At 43.3% G+C, this 19,350-nt stretch overlaps 2 protein-coding genes across 5 annotated transcripts in view; one reads left to right on the forward strand and one right to left on the reverse strand.

Moving 5' to 3' along the window:
* The window catches only part of LOC117406076 (gamma-sarcoglycan-like), a 59,410-nt gene extending 55,514 nt beyond the window's left edge, over positions 1–3,896 (forward strand). For all 4 annotated transcript variants that reach the window (XM_059030649.1, XM_059030650.1, XM_059030648.1 and 1 more), the window contains exons 7-8: positions 2,334–2,457; positions 2,665–3,896. In XM_059030649.1, the coding sequence (XP_058886632.1) occupies positions 2,334–2,457; positions 2,665–2,832 (292 nt within the window). In that variant the 3' untranslated portion in view covers positions 2,833–3,896. The remainder of the gene's footprint in view (positions 1–2,333; positions 2,458–2,664) is intronic.
* A 698-nt stretch (positions 3,897–4,594) lies between these two features.
* LOC117406075 (sacsin-like) overlaps positions 4,595–19,350 on the reverse strand; it is a 32,671-nt gene continuing 17,915 nt past the window's right edge. The window contains exon 9 of the mRNA XM_059030645.1: positions 4,595–17,929. Coding sequence (XP_058886628.1) covers positions 6,369–17,929 — 11,561 coding nt within the window. The 3' untranslated portion in view covers positions 4,595–6,368. The remainder of the gene's footprint in view (positions 17,930–19,350) is intronic.

Raw genomic sequence — 19,350 nt, forward strand, 5'->3', positions numbered from 1 at the left:
CAATGAACTGGGATAACAGTAATATTGCAGGACTGAAATAGAGAATAGCACGTTAAGAATGTGCTGTCTAGGTTCCCCTGGAAAGTACACTGAGAGCTTGGAGGTGATTTGCAAAGTGTAAATTACTCCACCCCCCCCACCCCCACCCCCCCAAAAAAAGATGGAAACCTTCTTTCAAGCTACAAAAAGTGAATTAAACAACTTACTCAAAGTGCTGTAAATGAAATAGCTGCTGTGTTTATTTCTCGTTTTGTACAGTAACTTTAACAGGTGTTTATCTTCCTGTTGAAAAAAATAGTAAATTACAGATTTTGAGTAAAAACCTTTGAAAAATCTGCCCTATTGTTTTTTTTTTTGTTGTTTTGTTTTGTTTTTTGTTTTTTTTAGCATGGCTGTCCTGGAGAGAATTCAATATAAATATAGCCCTTTCTGTTTTGTGTTGTCTTTGCACTGAATGAATAAATATGGACAGGGACATTGCCGTTGTTAATAACCGTAAAGTGCTAAGGATCCGAGCGATTTTTGTTTCGTTGCTTGTGTGTTAAACTAATCTGCAGATATTTCATAAGGCAATAACAGTGCATGCTGCTTCCTGGTGGCAGGTCACTTCCTGGGCTGTAGGTCAGTTTTACTCCAATGGTGTCGGAGCAACCGGCATTGTAAAAAAGCAGCCTCTGCAGCACAAGGAAAGTGCTGATTTGTGACAATGATGCGAGTGTTGATAAGAGATACCATACTGTCTGTGCTCCTTTAATTCACCTGAATTAAAGTCTTATACTGAGATCCTAGATTTGCTTTAAGAGTTTGCTGTTAATTATTACCAGCCAATAAAAATATACTCAGCTTGTCAGAAGATCTTTGCAACAATATTATTTTCAACAGCTCAGATAATTGCCTAATAGTAAAATGAGAGGAGAGGAGCGCATTGTTATCACTTTGTTTGGTGCTGATTACTGTTTAGTATGATTTGGTTTTGTTTCACTGTGTGCCTCAGAGGAGAGGAGCGCATTGTTATAACATTACCAGTGTTTGTTCCATGCAGTTTATGAATAATTCCATTGTAAAAAAATTATCTTAGAAACTGCAAAGACTCAGGCAGAGGGCGCCCTCTTGTGGCTATTCATCTTATTTGAATCATGAAAATACTGCTCCCCCAAAGGTTTCCACTATACAGCACATTGTACTGACCATAGGACTGGTATACTGTACACTCACCACACAAAGAAACATGAGCTCTGTCAAAATCCTGTACACTCACCTCACAAAGAAACATGAGCTCTGTCAAAATCCTGTATACTCACCATACAAAGAAAAATGAGCTCTGTCAAAATCCTTGTGCAGGCGGTGAGCATGCTGCTGGATACCGGGGGTGCAGGGGGTGAGCATGCTGCTGGATACCGGGGGTGCAGGGGGTGAGCATGCTGCTGGATACCGGGGGTGCAGGGGGTGAGCATGCTGCTGGATACCGGGGGTGCAGGGGGTGAGCATGCTGCTGGATACCGGGGGTGCAGGAGGTGAGCATGCTGCTGTATACCGGGGGTGCAGGGGGTGAGCATGCTGCTGGATACCGGGGGTGCAGGGGGTGAGCATGCTGCTGTATACCGGGGGTGCAGGGGGTGAGCATGCTGCTGTATACCGGGGGTGCAGGGGGTGAGCATGCTGCTGGATACTGGGGGTGCAGGGGGTGAGCATGCTGCTGGATACCGGGGGTGCAGGGGGTGAGCATGCTGCTGGATACCGGGGGTGCAGGGGGTGAGCATGCTGCTGGATACCGGGGGTGCAGGAGGTGAGCATGCTGCTGGATACCGGGGGTGCAGGGGGTGAGCATGCTGCTGGATACCGGGGGTGCAGGGGGTGAGCATGCTGCTGGATACCGGGGGTGCAGGGGGTGAGCATGCTGCTGGATACCGGGGGTGCAGGGGGTGAGCATGCTGCTGGATACCGGGGGTGCAGGAGGTGAGCATGCTGCTGGATACCGGGGGTGCAGGGGGTGAGCATGCTGCTGGATACCGGGGGTAATATCCAATTCAATGTGTTCTCTATTGTTCTCTAATGCTGTTTCTGTTTAGATCATTGGTTACCATGCTTCTTACTTACTATTCCAGCTTATTAACCCCTCTAAAAGATCTAAAAGGTGGTTTTAGAAATGAAAACTACAGGGTGTGCAATTGTGTGGCAACTCAAGTTAGTAAATGGAAAACCTCTTAACAAAATCACAATTTCAGAGTCTTCTCTTCATGCCAATCTTCCCTTGCACATAACTACACTGTCCCACAGTCCGAGAGGATAATATAACATGTGGTCGTTGAGTATTTTTCATCTCCTGTCTTTAGGCTGGAATCTCCAACGCGTTCCCTGAGCATGGACGCCCCCAAAGGGGTTTACATCAAAGCACAGGCAGGGAACATCGAGGCTACTTCTCAGATGGACATTGTGTTGCACACAAGCGAAGGAATGGTAAGAGGCAAAGCCATCCCGTAAGCTGTGATTGTTTCATGGTCCCTCACGATGGGCTAGCATTGTTTACAAAGTGCACGCTTTCACTGTGGCAAGCACCACAATAGTAACTATACATAATAACATTGGAATGGTGTCTAAGGACACCTGTATTTAGCAAGTAAATGCTATGTAAATACAGTGTGTAACCGCTCTCCTTCTCCACAGCTGGTACTGGACTCTGAGACTGTGCGTCTGCCCAGGCTTCCTCGAGGTTCAAGGGGAGTGCCCGGGAATTCTCAGGGACTTTACGAAGTGTGCGTTTGCCCAGACGGAAAGCTGTACCTGTCAGTGGCAGGCGAGGGCTCCACGTGCCACGAATACAGCGCGTGCTAGTGACTCATCCCTGGAACCCACTACCTGAAGGCCTTTGCCGTGGGAACTGTGGAATATTTCACTGGTAATATCTGTCAACGTTAAACACAAACATGTTTCCATCCAGGAGGAGTCACAAAGAAGAAGCGACGAAGGACTGTTCCTGAAATCTTTTCATTTCTGAGCTGGTGATAAATAGGCGTTCCATATCGAAGAGCACAAACAGCTAAAAGAAAACTGCCAGCAGGACAGAATATGCGTCCTTGTTTATATGGTTCCAGTGGCAAAACAGCTTTGAAATGTAATGTGGGAAAAACACGTGCATCCTTGAATATTTTACTAGAGATTCAGTATCGATGTTTTCTACTCCTGCTGTCTATCGGTGACTGCCGATGTGCACTGTGTTAATACAAAATGCCATCACGAGATTTGACGTTTCGGACCTTTTCTTACACTGGCAGAACAATGTGCTGTTGCTGGGTCACTTGTAGCTGGTAACAGCTTTCTTTCTATGCAATCCTGTACAAGTTGTTTTGTTTTTCTTCCTTGCAATAACACACATGCTTGTTGTTCTCTTGTGTGAATTGCACACCATCTATCAGATACTCATATACTTTGGAGGATGTTGTGTGGGGGTTATTTAGTTTCTTTTTTTCCTAGCTGTGCTTGAGACACACAGCACCCCTGTATTTAGAGGTTGGTTGTGATTGACTTTGATGTATGTAACCCTTAGACATGTTTCCCATGGTAAAAGCCTAGTTACATACAGAAAGCGTGGTAAAGGGTAAGTCAGCATTGTAAAGCACAGAGAGGTATGCTAAAGCATATTGAAAACAATTAAATAACATGGCGAACCATGGTAAATGCATAGTTTACCAGCATGGGAAAAACTGCAAATATACTGTGCACATTTACAGTGGTAAACGTGTAGATGTGAAAGGCTATGCTGTGGAAACAGTAGTATTTGGTAGTCTCATAGTCTCAGTACATCCTTATAACTTGCAAGCTGTTGCAATTTTCCATGTACCATAGTGTTGGAAACTGTAAACTTCACACCATAAAATAAATTAAAACATCAAATCAAACATTTTGTTTTGTTTTTGTAACTGCGTACAGCGGTGTTTAATTTATTGTGACGATGTGTTTATCAGACACAAGGCACAACACATTAATGAGACACAACCACAAGTCCAGCAGGAGAGTCCTGCTTGAACATACAGGTATTTTACAGACCATTAATAGAAAGAAGATGCTTTGTGGTTTCAGATTGGATTGGTACTACCCATTGGTAATTCATTCATTGTTAAAAGTTTGCATTACTATGTGTCAGATCATATTATGGTCCACATATTAGAAAGAAACCCCATGGGGGGGGGGGGGGTACAATACTGTCCCATAACAATTTCATTCATACAGTGCCCTTCATGTGCAAGCATCCCGGGGCACTTTGCAAAATAAAAAATAAAATAAACAGCAAGCCAAAAGAGCTCCAACCTGCTCGCTCATGAAAGACCAAATCAAAGAGGTATGTTCTGAGCTTAGATATAAAATACTGACAGGCTCAGCATTGCAGACAGAATCTGGAAGTGAGTTCCAAAGTGAAGGAGTTTGAAAACTACAACACAAGCTGCTATCCACCCAGGCATCACACCTCACAGCACCCTCTACTGGTGTATATTCGGTATAATATACAGTTAAATACCATGCATTTAACAATATAGCTGATCTTAATATTTGGCTCAAATCAGATACAGCTTTAACACAGAAAACAAGTCAAATGGAATCCATTCCTTTTTGCTTTATTGATACTATGGCACACTGTACATCAGCAGGAAGACATGACGTTTCATTTCCAGTGCCGACACACTTATTTCTCCAAATCAGCATTTCTCTTAACCACAGGCTTAAAGCAGTGTTACAGGCTGTAACACCTTAATATGCATACAACTGGAAAATAATGTGATCACCTTAAAAAAATAATAATAAAGTAACATACATGCAAGATGACAATGACACCCACCATGTTTACAGTACATGTAATTTCAACAATGATTTCCTGATTATTCTTCCCATGTAACCCTTAATGGCACAAAGTAAACATTTACACCAAATACAAAAATAAATCAAACCAAATCAAATCACCCCAGTACCTCTGAAGTATGTAGGTTGCAGCTTTCCACTATGAAATAATTCAAGACTTATACCAAAGGCATGAACAAATTATAACAACAGCATTTCTAACATTTTATTTGGGGCAAAAAAAAAGGCAAATTAAATAATCACATCGCCTTCGTTCTCAGAAACACCATTTCCCAGTTAAAAATGACTTTGCCGTTGATTGTATGCATGATGTATACTGTATGTAAAAATGTGCCTGTGTACAGAGGTCTCTACAAACTCCAGTTGTGTATTCAATGGTTCATAAAATAACATTCTTCCCATTGTTGTGTGTTAACAAACCATGCCATGAATGATTTGAGCAGAGTCAGGTTAATAATAAGGTCAACCTATTGATAACCTAGAACCGGGTTACTTGGCAGGTTTGAGCTCAGTGTTTGCACAGTTGTGCTCATACGAGGGCAGTTTGTAACACCCTGTTCCTGTGCAACAGTGACAAATAAAACAAATAAAAAGAAATGCACAAGACTAAACAGTCAACTTCTTCTGCGCCTACTGAAAAATAAACAGGTGCCTTTGGTTTGCTTTACCAAATGCAGTACGATTCAGACCTCCTGTGACAGGTGATTTCTACATGTGTCCCCAGGCAAAAGATACAAGAGCTATATACACAAGGTAAGTGCAAATTGTTCTAAAAGTGCAGAGCTGTTGGATGAAAATGTTTGATTCTGATGTGCCCACTTGACATAAAAATGCACAGCAGTTAAATGACGTACCGTTGAAAAAAGAACTATCGGTTAAAAAACTAAATTAAAAAAGTTTTTTTTTTTTTCTTCAGGTCCAGCTGATCGGTAAAATAACTAAAACACTTACAGAACATGAAGGAAAGCTGCTACATTCAGATTCCCTATACTGTGTAAATCCTAACAGATTTTTTTTTTTAATACTGTAGTGCAGTTAGTAACTGTTATTTTGTTACGATATTCATGAGTAAAAAGCATAGTTACTGTGCAACCCTTATCTTTTCACACAATGTGAATACTGGGTACATGACAGCAGCATCTATATTTTTTTTGTCCTGGAAGTCTATATAATTAATGTGACCTTTGGTTAAAAAATAGGGTGTGTATTTCTTTACTGAGGATTTCATATGTACAGCTAATAAACTGGTTGGGACTTCACATTGAAAACAAAATAATCTGCTTACGATTTTCAGGCTCAGATAACTGGGTGCTGCTTTTCAACTCTGAAGCAGCCAACACTCTAAATGTTATGTGCACACGTATAGTACAGTAGCGACACTGCATATTTAAGCTGCCAGCCAGAACCATACATATATTCTTTTGTTTTGCCTCAACGCTATGATATTCATCTACATTACACACAGCTTTCCATACATGAGTTGCAATGCACATTTTTCACTGACAATAGCTGCTGAGTTAGATTTTTTGCTGAATGAAACTCTCCAGTTTAAGAATGACCCGAGCTGTGCATTCCATCACCCTCATCGCCACTTCTGAAGTGTACCTATCGTTTGGGATCTGAGGAAAGGGGAGAAGGTCTGGATAGCGGGTTCTTAAACTGTCCACACCGTAACCCTCCAAAATGTGCACATCCTTCGTAAGTCCGGCCAGCTGTTGGCTGTACTCCTCTACTTTCTGCGCGAGGGCAGCTGGCTTGACGTCTTTGTCAGATTTCCCTCTGACTACATAGTCTGCAGCTATCAAAGCAAGCTTGGTGGCAAGGTAGCACTTGAAGCACACCCATTCGTTTGCATTTTTGTGGAGGTCATTCCTTGCCGCAGAGAAGTTTGCACGCGCTTGCCTCAGCCACCTGCGTGCCTCTACTGGATTGCCTACTGATTTGAAGGTAGGGGGTACAAAGAAACGGGAAGACTGTGCCGATCCTGCATAGCTTGTGTACTGTTCTCTGTAATGCTGTCTCTCCGATTTATGGCTTGTTGCTTCCTGGTTCCATGACGTGTAAAATCTTTGGAATGAAAACTTCTCGGACTGGAATCGAGCAGAAGAAGATGCAGAAAACTGCCTCCTGGAGGCTCTGTCCGCATTCTGGTCTGCTAAGCTTTGCTTCTCCATCCTGGTGATCTCCTTCTGCAAGTGCTTGAACACTTCCGTCGCGATGTCTAGATTGTCAGCGTTTTTGTCTGGGTGCCACTTGAGATACAGCCTTCTGATAATCTTTTTCCTTTCTGACTCAGGGAGCCTCCAGGCTTGCTCTATCACTAAGGTCACTTCTTTAATTATCTCCGGTAAAGCATTCAGTCTTAATTTTTTAGGTGATTGGTGCTTTGAAGGAGGTGCTTTGTGGCTCTCCTTTCTAGGGAATAGTGGAGACGCCATGTGAGGGCCCGGAGAAGGGCATTCTGAAGGGCTTGTTGGTGTGGATGGGGAGCTGTCCCTTATATGTGAAGTATCATCTTGTCTCGAGAACTTATACAAATCTAGGGAGCTCACAATCTTGTACTCACTGTAGCCAATGTCAATTTGAAAGTACTTTCCCAAAAAGCTCGGATTCTCTTCCTCCTCTCTTTCAACCTCCTGGACTATAATAGCATAAGTGTACGTTGGCTGATAGGATCCATATAGATCACCTCCTTCAGAATCAACCAGATATCCAACATACTCTCCAGGGTAAAACACGTTCATTGGGTCCATTAACAGGATATGGTGTATTTCAGCCGGTATGGGTGTCCCAGGTTGAGGAAGTTCAAGTTTCGACGGTTCAGTGGAGTCATACTTGACTCCTAAGTTGTCCAGCTTCTCTGTAATCCTGTAGATATCATTGCATCCCAGCATGGCAATCAGATACGAAGTATCTGAAATCAAATTGTCTGTTGCAGATTTAAGGGTCATTGCCAGGGCGAGCAGAAAATTGATGTCTTTGCTGTCTGAGTGTTGAATGTAGAGATGTATAACAGCGGTCCCGTATCTCTTTAGAAAAGCAAGAGTTTCGCTCCTGCTGTGAGCAATAGGGTTGCAGCCTTTTACTCGCAGGGTCGTCTGCAGCTTCTCGAAACAAGACACTTTTAGGCCTTCGCGAAGGGCTTTGCACAGCCTAATAGCTTTTTCTTCATTGACTAAGAAAGCATTGTCGTTCTCATGCTTCATAATACGGATAAGCCCAGTGATGAATTGTTCTGATGAGAGGAGTAACTGCAGGCGGCCCTGAAGTGAGCAGAGGGCCCCAAACTGACACATTTTGGGAGTCTCTTCATCTAACTGCTCTTCTAATATACTGCTAAGGAGCCTTGGCCTCAGTTTTTGAGGGAGCAGTACCATCATCTTGGTGTGGAAGGAATGATCTTTGCCCAGATAGCACTGGCTCATGTCAACGAGCATCTGAACACCAATGTTGCCCTGAATTCTGCTTTTGTAATGCGGGGCATCATCAAAAACCAGTGTGTTGGATTTTGCTAGTCGTCCGTCATGGCTTGGGAGATACAAAGTTACGTTCCTCAGGTTTTCCAGGTCTTGTCGAATTTGGACAGGTTCATTTTGGAGGCTCTTGAAGAGACCTGACACTGCCCTTTTCACAGTTCTCATTTCGTTAGGATCAAGCTGCTTGCCTTCTGAATTCCTGAATATGCGGCACAGGACTTCAACATACTGCTTAGTAGACACAACATCTTCAGTTCCCAAGAGTTTGAACAGCTGGTGAAAAGTCCCAAGTTCCAAAGGCAATTTAAATAAGTAGGGTTTAAAGTCAGCTTCACTGTCAAGGTTAATGACAACCTCCTCTGGCTTAAGCAGCTTCCAGCCCTCTTCAACCATAACAAACGCCACTCCTCGTAACTGCTGGCGGAAATCCCTCTTGTCTGCATTGAGAAATTCGTAAGTGCTCCTTAAAACCTTTACCCTAGTTTTGATCATGTCATCATCTACGTTGGGTATGTTGCAGATGTTCTTGCAGTTGCTAATGACTTTGTCCAGAGGTGGATCCAAGTTGACGTTCAGCAGGGCCAAAACCTGATCCAGCTGTTCTTGCGCACCCAGACTGCTCCCTTCCTGCTCTTTAATACTTGCTGGCGTTGCCTTCTCTGGCAGAATGGGGCAGGATGTCCAAAGCAACTGCATGAAATCTGTTTGCTTAAACTTCGGGTTGACCTGAGACCCATTAAAGCGGATTAGAGGAAGCGTTCCGTTAACTTCTTGATGCTGAGGGTGAAGCCGGACAAGTTCAGCCGGAGCACGTTCTGGGCATAAAAATGGTGTCATCGACAACTCCTTTAGAAAGGTGCCCAAAAACAGATCCGTCCGTTCATTGAAAATATGATTGAGGAGGACATCGACTACGGTTTGCACTTTGTCTTTGGACCATTTTTCTGTCTGGGCTTTTATGCTCACTTCTTTAGTAAACTGCAGCACCTGCAGCTGGGAAATGGTGTGTTTTAACCCGATGTTTCTCAGGAATGTTATCCACGAGGTAAGGAATGAGGCTCCATTCTTGGGTTTTGCAGCTTGCTCTAATTTCTTGAAGAACTCTGGGGGTATAAATGCCTTTTCTGGTAACATCACTTCAAATACTTTCACAGTTCGATCAGAGAATGTTTTTGCAGGCTTTAGCCTGTTGGTGGCATCATAAATAAAGGAGAGACCTTCAAGCTTTTCAAAAAGTTGGTCTTTTATTCCTAAGGAATCCTCTATATTTGAAAGCCTGTTCTTGAGATAGAGAAGGTGCTCAATCTTTGCATCGTAGGAAAGGCTGTCAAACTTGGGTAGGAGATGCTTTAGGTAGACCTCAAGATCATCAATAGGAACACACCCAAGGAAAGTGTACAGTTCCCTCAGCTGGGTGTTATCAACAAGAAAAGCTGATGATATGGATTGGGCCCATTTTTCCATGTCGGCAGAGGGAATGCTTTTTGTTAGCACAAAGCATGACCCAAATTTTGAGATGTTGATGTAGCGACCACTGATGGACTTGTAACAGGGAAGCAACTTCAGACTTCGTACATCTTCCTGAGATAAATTATTTAAATTGCAATTGAAGTACAAGAGAAGGGCTTCAAAGTCATTGTCCAGTAAACCCTCTGTGTTGAAGGCTGAGGTTTGGATCATGTAGTCCAGTGCTTTGAGAATACTTGAAGGATTGTCTATATTTGCTGTGTGTATGGCCAGCAAAGGCACCAAAGAGTTTTCTTTAGAGCAGATTTTGTTTAGTGCCAGCTGAATACACCCCCCTTTCATCAAGGTATGAAAGACTTTGTCAGTCTGTCCATTTGGGAAAATAGCAGCATATATCAGGCTGAGGGGTAACAAAACATCATGTTCTGGAACAACTAACTTATTGCTAGAAACCATGAATTTGGTCCCCGGGAGCAAAGCCCAGTCTTTCAGGATATCGAGGACAGTTTCGAACTTGGGTTTAGTATCGGACTGCTCCTCTTTGACACAGACATTCTCGGTCGTAAAGTGCCATACATTCTTGAGCCAAGACTCACTGGCGTAATTGTCCTTCCACCTCACAGGGGTCTTTGCCCTGTACTCCCGGGGCAGCACTGATGACAACAGATCCCCAAAGCTACTGATGTCAAAGACTTTTGCAACACCAGACTTCATGAGAATACTGCTGTACTTCATGTAAAGGGTGTTCATGAAAAGTTCTTTCCGAGAGGGTATCAAGTCATGATGTGTTGTCAAAAACTTTGGCCGTTTGGCATCAAAGACCTGTAGAATGTTGTCCATCGTTATCAGCAACGGCAGTCCTTCTGTGTGGATTTCATCCTCTTCTGCGTCTTTGAAGCAATAGTCAACCAGAAGTTTGAGGCTATGGAACAGCTTGAGGTTAGACTGCTGAAGCCGACATGGCAGCTTCCCGACCTGACAGTTTGAGTCTGGAGATGAAAAAGTGAGCAGGAAGGCTCGGACATCTACTGGCGTCACGTAGCTCACTGGAATCCCAGCATCTTCGAGGCAGTAGTAGAGGTTTGCTGTCTCATCACAGTTGTGAACTAAGTTAAATCCAACATCTAAAAGCATGGTTTTCAACCTGTAGACATTCTCTGCAACTGTTTTGCGTGTGGTGATGTTGTACTCTGTATTTTTAAGGTGCTGTAATTCATCCTGTAGAAGGTTGTCAAAAAAGGCTCTACCTTTATTGGCAGAGGATGTGTTCACCCAAGAAATGTAAATTGCAGCATGCAAATCAATGTTGTCCATATGAGGAGCCCGCACCACAGGAAGTAGACGCTTCAAGTCAGCATGGATACAATTGTACACTGCCTTGACAAGGCAGTACCAGTCTGGCTGAATGTCAAGTCTGTTGACTGGGAAGAAGGAGAGGAACTTTTTCAAAGTGTCCTTCACAATATGGATGGGTGTGCCTTGAAATACTGTCATGGTGGGATCAGAGCCTGGAAAGAATCGTCTTTTCAGCTGAATCAAGAGTTCCACGTAAGCTGGCGCTATCACAGCCATCATGAGATTGTTGTTCCAGTCACTTCGCACACCAACTCCGTTATCATCCCGCCAGAGGTTTCTCCTGGCTGAATCTAAAGCAAAGTGCCCATTCACATGGAATGGCAGGCCTGTTTCCAAAGACAGAGGCAGGAAGCAAAAAGCTCTATGGGGCTTTTTATAATTATGGCTAATGCAGGCAGCAACCCCTCCACGAGGGAAAAGTGTTATATCTTCATTCTTGTGTGCAGATATTACACTTTTGGAGACCTTTTCCATGTTGGAGAATCCAGATCTGTTACACACCAACCAGGTTGTCAAATTGCTCTCAGAGTCCTCCATATCCATAGTGTAGGTGATCTGCTGGACAGGTATTTGAGACAGCTGTTTCTTTCTGGTTACACTGTCTATTACAGAAGCATGGAACTGTTTGCGTTTAAGCCTATCCCCGTCTGTGATTTTGGCAGTCACAGAATACAAGACTTTTAGGTCGCCCGTATTCTTCTCAATTTCACAGATTGATATTTTCTCCATGTGATTCAAGAACATGAGGAGCTCGGCTCCGTCAGCTCGTAGCTTATCCAGGAGATTCTGCACCATCCTATCCGAAGCAGGAACTGATGAGATTTCTGACACCCTTGCCATTTCCACATTGCGGATTGGGAATCTAAACATTGTGCAACCCGCAAGCTTAAAATGATCTCCCAAGTAGAGATTGAGGACATCTGAAAATTGGGTTCTAAATTCTGCATCCAAGTCCCGAAACATTCTTCCAGGGCAAACAGATGTGGATCCTGGTGCATATCTCGCATGGGGATCAAAGATGCAAAGAATGTCATTGTTGGAAATGAAAGAAGGGCAATCAGTGATATGATACACTGAATTAAAGCCTATACCATACTGCCCAGTCTTGCCAGGGTTCCCTTCCTTTGTCCCTCGTCCAAGGTTCTGGATTCCTCGAACATCATCCTCTGTAAAAGGCTGGTTATTATAGACACAGAGTGCTGGCCCCTGAAGTGGAATCCACTTATCATCAAATATCCTGTCTGCTTGGTGTTCTCGGGAATCAAACACAAAGTATATTTCTGTAGCTTTAGCATCATCTGCGTTTTGGAGAAGCTCCTTCAGCATTTCTTTCTCTGATGGATAAGCATTGAGAATGCTTTTAATTCTGCTAGTGAGCTTCTCTTTCTGTCCGAACTCACTTCCAAGGGTGGTGAAACAAATATTAGATGCGTATCGCTCCAGGGCTTTGTGGCGCTTGGGCACAGAGCCCAGTTTTACTGCCACTTCTCTTGGTATGTCTGCATGGCAGTACTTCACAGACGTGTCTCTGACTCTGATCCAGGGACAATCATTGTAACAGAGAGATTTGGCTTCTTGGAGTGTTAGAAGGGTGTCAGGCAACAGAATTTCTCCAAATCTGCTTTGACAGAATTCTTGGTTTTTGTCCCTAATGAGACCCCAGATCCCTTCGCTAATGATTCTGCGGCAGAGCTGGAAGTTGTGTTCTGTGAGCTGTTTTCGGCCACAGTCCTTCTTTACCAATTGGAGGACTGCAGCAAAATTTTCGACCACAAAGGCAGACTGGACCCCAACATTTTCAAACAGTTCACGAAAGCTGTTCCTGTATTTATTGGGCAGCTGGAAAAGGTATGGAGCTGCATCAAAGTTAAGATGGAAAGCAACCTTTGCTGGGTCGACATAGGAGTTTTCAACAAGGATTGAGTTGAAGAGTTTTAGTTCTTCCATGATCTGTTCCTTGGCAGTTTCATTTTGCAACATTTCCTCATGAAGGTACTTGTAGCAGGCATTGGTTATGTTTTCCTGATACAAGGTTACCCCATCAAATGATTTGGAAAGCTCCTTTAGTTGGTTTATTACGAGCTGAATAGTTGGCTTCCGCAGCAACCCTAAAAAGTCCTTCACTGCCAGGGTGATAGGACCACATCCTTTGAAGGAAGGAGAATTTTCATTGAGAATGGGTTTCATCAGGCAAACTGTGTCCTGGTGGTCAGTTGTGTAAAGGTCGGTGGCTGCAAACATGGTCAAAGGCTCGAAACTATTCCCATGCCAAGGTAATGAGAAACCTGCCGGCTTTGTCAGAAACGGAAGGAAGTGAATGGTCTTAAGTTTTTCTGCAAACTCATTAACTGTGTCCTCTCGTAGTTTCAACTTCTCATCAATCAGACTTAGTATGATGCTGCTTCTGTGACATGCTGCAGTATGGTCACTTTTATTCAGAGCTGCTACAGACCTGGCACGCTCTACCAGATCCTCCCAAGAAATGTCATCCTTAACCATTCCTAGCTGTACAAGCTTGACCAAACAGACTGGATTTAGATAGTCCTGTGTGGTTCCATGTGGGAATCGTCCATCTTCAGTGTCATACAGCTTGGCAACTCTTCCCTCTGGGTGGATAAGTCTTGAAGGTAGAACCAGCTGCTGTGACTTGGCCGAACATGGGACACATGGTGTGACTTTTAGGATGGATGCAAACTCCTCTACCTTTTCATTGAGGACATAATGCATTAAGGGATCCCGCAGCTCTTTCTCAATGTCCTGAATGTGTGGAAAAAACACATCAGAGAAAAACTGCTTCTCTGTTAAAGTATTTTCCATCAGCACGCCTTTGCATCCGGCATCTTCAAAGCCTTCTTTAACCCAGTCAGGAAGCTCAACAGCACAGAGGTTTTGGGATCCACTCTTCCAAAGGTATTTCAAAAAGATCTGGAAGGCAGAAGGGCCAATGTCTGGTCTGCTCAGCAAAGAATCATCCAGAAACCTCACATCATTGATGGATACCCAGGCTTTGCCATTAGAGAACACCTTTGCAACTGCTTTGTCACCACCCTTTGCAATTTCTTGGTACACCCCTTGACAGATCAAAGCAAAATCATCATGCACTACACTGGGATCTGGCCAGGTTGCATAGTAGTTGTAGTTGACCAACTCCCCGTTTACTGACATGGCACGGAGCACGCTCATTGCTTCCAAATAAGCTTGGACTATCACATGCCTCATGAACACGGAGTTCCACCTGCCTTTTGTGTCTGTTTTCCAAATCTCCTTACGATTAGATGTGACAGCAAAGCAACCATTGATGTGGACGGGCAATCCCGTTTTAATTCTGAGGGGCAAATAGCAGAACACTTCTCCGATGGGATTGGCGTTAATCTTCACAGTCCACATGTTGTCCTCTGTTTCCGAAAGCAAAACAGCAACGCCACCACATGGGACCAATCCAAGTCTCCTTCCACTTTCATTCAGTGAAAATTTAAGCGCCTCACCGAAATCCATACAGGAAGAAATAAGCCAACTTGTAAGATCTATTGATTTCTGTGGCACATCATCGCTGCCCCTTTTGCCCTGGGATCCTTTTGCAGCCATCTCGAAATAGGAAGCAGGGTCATCATCTGGGCCTCTGAAAAGGGGGGACTGAAGATCAATGATGCGTCTGAAAACATGGTGGAACTCTTCGACCACTATCCGAATGATGCAGGAAGACTTTGGAATGTCAGAGGGCACTCTGTTAGTGCTTGCGACTTTCTTCATCACCTTCGCTGCTGCCTTTAAGATGCTTACTGGCCCATACATGGCTTTGGCGGAGCACACAGTTTTCTTGATGGTGACTACATCCTGCGAGGTGGCAGGGTTTGGCTCTTCAGACTTTAGGTATTTCAAAACCATGGAATCGACGTGCTGGGTGAAAAGGATGAGCCTGTGCCCACACATACTGAACTCGTCCACGAGTGAGTAAATGTCTGTTGTGTTGTAGTAGATGCTGCTTATTTCACTCACAGCGGCTTCCTGCTCAGAGCGGAAAGGAAGTCGGAAGAGAGTTCCATTGTATTTGTAAGGTCGTTCTAACGAAAGTGGAAGCTGGCAGTTGAAGACATTAATAAAGGGCTTGAACTGGTTGGGGAACTTTCTTAGCCGCTTCTGCTGCTTACTCCAGTTGATCTTTATTCCAGGATTGGACTTGTCCCTAATGTGTTTACTCAAGTGGTTGATGTTGGGATCGAACATTATCATGAACTCTCGGCTCATTATGATAGGAATGTCGGTGACATGGTAAACAGAGTTAAAGCCCAGTCCAAATTTACCCACTTTGTCGACTTCGCATCTCTTCATTGACCCCCCAAGCCTAGTGATGTTCATAAAATCTGTATCGGAGAAGACTGAGTTGTTGAAGGACCACAAGGTTGGACCGTGGCAAACTGACATACCTGGATCTAAAAGGTTTTCACGGATGTCCAGGTTTTTTCGCATGTCAATCAAGAAGCTGCATTCTGTTGCGGTGGCGTCATCTGCATTCTGCAGCAGCTCCTTAAAGATATCAGACACAGATGGATACTCTTCTAAAATGTTCTTTATCCGTACTGTCAGAGGCTCCCGTTGACCAGACTGTTCAAAGCCCAAGTTTTCAGGGTTGATTAATCTTGTGCTCAGACATGGCACTTTCAGCCACTCTGCAGTTTTCATAGGGATATCATCATGAACTAAAATAATTGGTTCTGAAGCATCATCGAGCAAGTCATTCAGGTCATCCACTTTTATATCACAGTAGCTACACTCGTGGATGGGTCTCATGACTAATCTGCTGGGATCTTTATTGTAAAGGATGGGTACAGGTGTGTCAAGATCTACAGAAATTTGAGAACTATACATCCACCTAAGGATGCTTAGCAAAAGCAGCAGGTTCTGCTTGCTCTCTTCTTGTGTCATGTTCTGCTCACACCGTTCTTTAATGATGTTGTTAACCTCAAACACATGGCCAGGCAGTACTTGTTCAATTGATCCACAAAACCGGAACAGCTTGTGGAATTTATCCATGGTTTTTGGTAAGGAATACAAGTAAGGCTGTAGATCGAGGTCCGGGATGGATTTTAAAACAGTTTGCATTGGTGATGAGAAAGTTTTGCCAGTCCACACCCAAGCGGAAGTCTGTGCTTTCAAGGCTTCTCCAGCACTATCCAAATGGTCCTGTATGAAGTCGTATATTTCCAGAAGTATCTGTTGAAACTGGTACCAGTCTTCGGTTGTGAACGCCTGCGACCTGTGCCAGTCAATGACAGCCTTCAAATGCTGTAGCACCTGATCTACTTGAGGCTCTATGGACAGTTTAAGAGCCTTTTTCATTCCTCCAGAAATATGCTCTACAAGGGCAACCGATGATCCCACCAACACAGCATGAGCCACCTCACACATATTATTTAGAGAACAGAGATTTAAGGCATCTCCCTTCCATGCCAGGGAATGTGGATAGTTTAGAGGTCTTTCTTTGCAGACTGGGACCCATTTTAGCTTCTGTAAGGTCACTTGGGCTTCAGCTGACTTCACAAGCTTTGTCTGCTTGTTCAGTACTCCCAAGAGCGTCTTAGCCTTAATCGAGAGCAGATCCTGTTCACACTTGCTGCTGCTCTGCAACTCTTCGATCTTCTTCGCCACCTGCAGAATGTCCTTTTCACTTAGCTGACCTTCGTTTTTTAAGCCCAACTGCCTTAAAGAATGAAGAAGATCAGGGGATGAGGTAAACGTAATCGGGGGAAACCGTGCTTTTTCATCTGAGTAAAACAAGCTCTGTAAAATCTCTATGTCAGGATCGAAGAGTTCAGTGGCTGCCACAAGCTTTCCTTGCGAGATCTGAATAAACTTAAGGGATGCCAGCCACTCTAATACCAGTGGGTTTTCATTTTTTAAGAAGGACAAATGTTTAAGAACCCAGAACATGATAGTAGCTGTTTCCTCTTTTGAATAAAAGCCCTTTTCAATATCTTGAATGATCACCTTTAAGCAATCTGTGCTTTTAAGTTGCTCCAAACTCAGCATTCTAACAAGACGAATGGTAGCTTCATCAACGTTGTCAATGACGGTGATGGACAGCCTAGTGTTTGGAGGGAGTTTTGCTGTGTGATGCAAAGCTTTGCTACCCCTCAGAACAGCAAACTCAGCCACATCTTTCTCTGACAATAGACCTAGCTTTTGAAATATCATTAGATCTTGAAGAATCCTTCGCTCTTTCTCGCTGGCATCTGGCAAGCCAGCTAAGAAGCATCTCAGCGCAACCTTTTGCTTCGGAGAGAAAGCTGAAACCTGACTGGCCACTTTCTGAGTGGAAGCCCTGTCCATGATTTGGAGTATTGAGCTGGGGGAAGATGGGTGGGTGTATTTTTTAAGCAGAGGGTGCTGCAACGATGGATCCAGTTCTTTGATGACAAACCCTCCGAGTTTCACAATGATCTCGGGAAGGCATTCAGGAAGTGCCGATTCCTCCTCATGTTCCAAAATAATTGGGGATGGAGTTCTTAGCCTCAGCAGCTCCAAGACATTCAGATTATCTTCTAAGGGCACACTTGGGATCAAAGGCATGTCTTCAAAGATGCCAAGGTCCTCTGGGAAATTGATGTACAGATACTTCCACACCAGTTTAAGCCAGGAGATGGTAGGGTGTTTCTTCTCTTGGTTTCCTGGGAACCACTGGACTGCCATGTCTCGCACAGGCCAAGCTGCTGTCAAGATTTCCTTAATGAGACGCGCCGAGCGCTCAGGTGTCAGAAGCTGCAGCTGAGTGCAGGGTCTTCCTGTAGGTGGTGCAAAAGAGAAAGAGGTATTATTACACAGTCCATGGTGCAATCTGCTGGCAAACGCATCTAAATGTGATTACAGAATATACAGGTAAGAAAAAAAAAAAAACAATCTCAATAAACATTTTGCACAGTAGTGCCTATTAAAGATATGCATGCAACCTCAAACCAAGAATACCGTGGGAGAAAGTTTCCCTTTACTAGGTTTAGTGAACCTTAGTACAGTAAATTTATTTTTGCAGACCTGTGATTAAAAGGCAAAAAACTTCTGCTAGTGAAAGGTCTTCCTCTATTGTGTTCATATTATCCCCAAGCATTTTCTTTTTCTCCATTGAATATTCAAAAATGTTTTATTCACTGTAATGCTGTAGGGCAGCAGTGTGGAGTAGTGGTTAGGGCTCTGTACTCTTGACCGGAGGGTTGTGGGTTCAATCCCAGGTGGGGGGACACTATACCCTTGAGTGAGGTACTTCACCTAGATTGCTCCAGTAAAAAAACCAACTGTATAAATGGGTAATTGTATGTAAAAATAATGTGATATCTTGTAACAATTGTAAGTTGCCCTGAATAAGGGTGTCGGCTAATAAATAATAATAAAGAGTGCTATTGACAAGTTGAACATTCTGCATTGTGATGCTATAAAGTCAAAGTGTTACTGAAAACACGCCACTTTGGAAGAATTCAATTAAAAAGTTGCCGTTGGTAATTTCCCAATGCAACCCTCAGGGCAAATAATATTACATGCTGTGCTGTAATTGCTGTTTTGAAGAAGTCCCATTCCTGGCTGTGTTTTAAAATATCACTGACCACATTCATTACATCTTGACATGTAGGGATTTTTTTTTTGTTTTCCTATGGGGTGTAGGACCTCTGTGTTGTATGTGGCAATGGTTGGTAGTATGAAAACTCAATTCTCAAAGCTTTTTTTATTTTTTTTTTTTAATTGAAAACACCAATAATAATTCTAATTAAAACTAACAAGAAACAAAATTAATGAATGGCTTAGTAACTGTATTCCCTTTCTGAAATAAATAAATAAATAAAATCCTTCATGAAGTTTAAAACATGAAATAAAACTGCTAAAACAAAGTTCAGTTATATTTCTCGTTTATGAATCACTTAAATCATGTGGGCTACAGGCGACCTTGTATGATTCATTAGCTTTATGCCATTCCTTAAGATAATTTCTGTGCAAATAAAGCATGTCATGACTGAAAAAAGAAATTGAGATCCTCTACTTTGATAGATTAATTTTTAAAGGTCAGATCAGTCAGAAAAAAAAAAAAAAACATCACTATTCTAGGTATTTGCCTGGGCTGTCTGACTGATCTGATCACACATCACTATTATATTATGGGCTGTCTGACTGATCTGTTCACACATCACTATTATATTATGGGCTGTCTGACTGATCTGAT

The sequence above is a fragment of the Acipenser ruthenus genome, chromosome 9, assembly GCF_902713425.1.
Source record: "Acipenser ruthenus chromosome 9, fAciRut3.2 maternal haplotype, whole genome shotgun sequence".
In the NCBI taxonomy this organism is placed as follows: Eukaryota; Metazoa; Chordata; class Actinopteri; order Acipenseriformes; family Acipenseridae; genus Acipenser; species Acipenser ruthenus.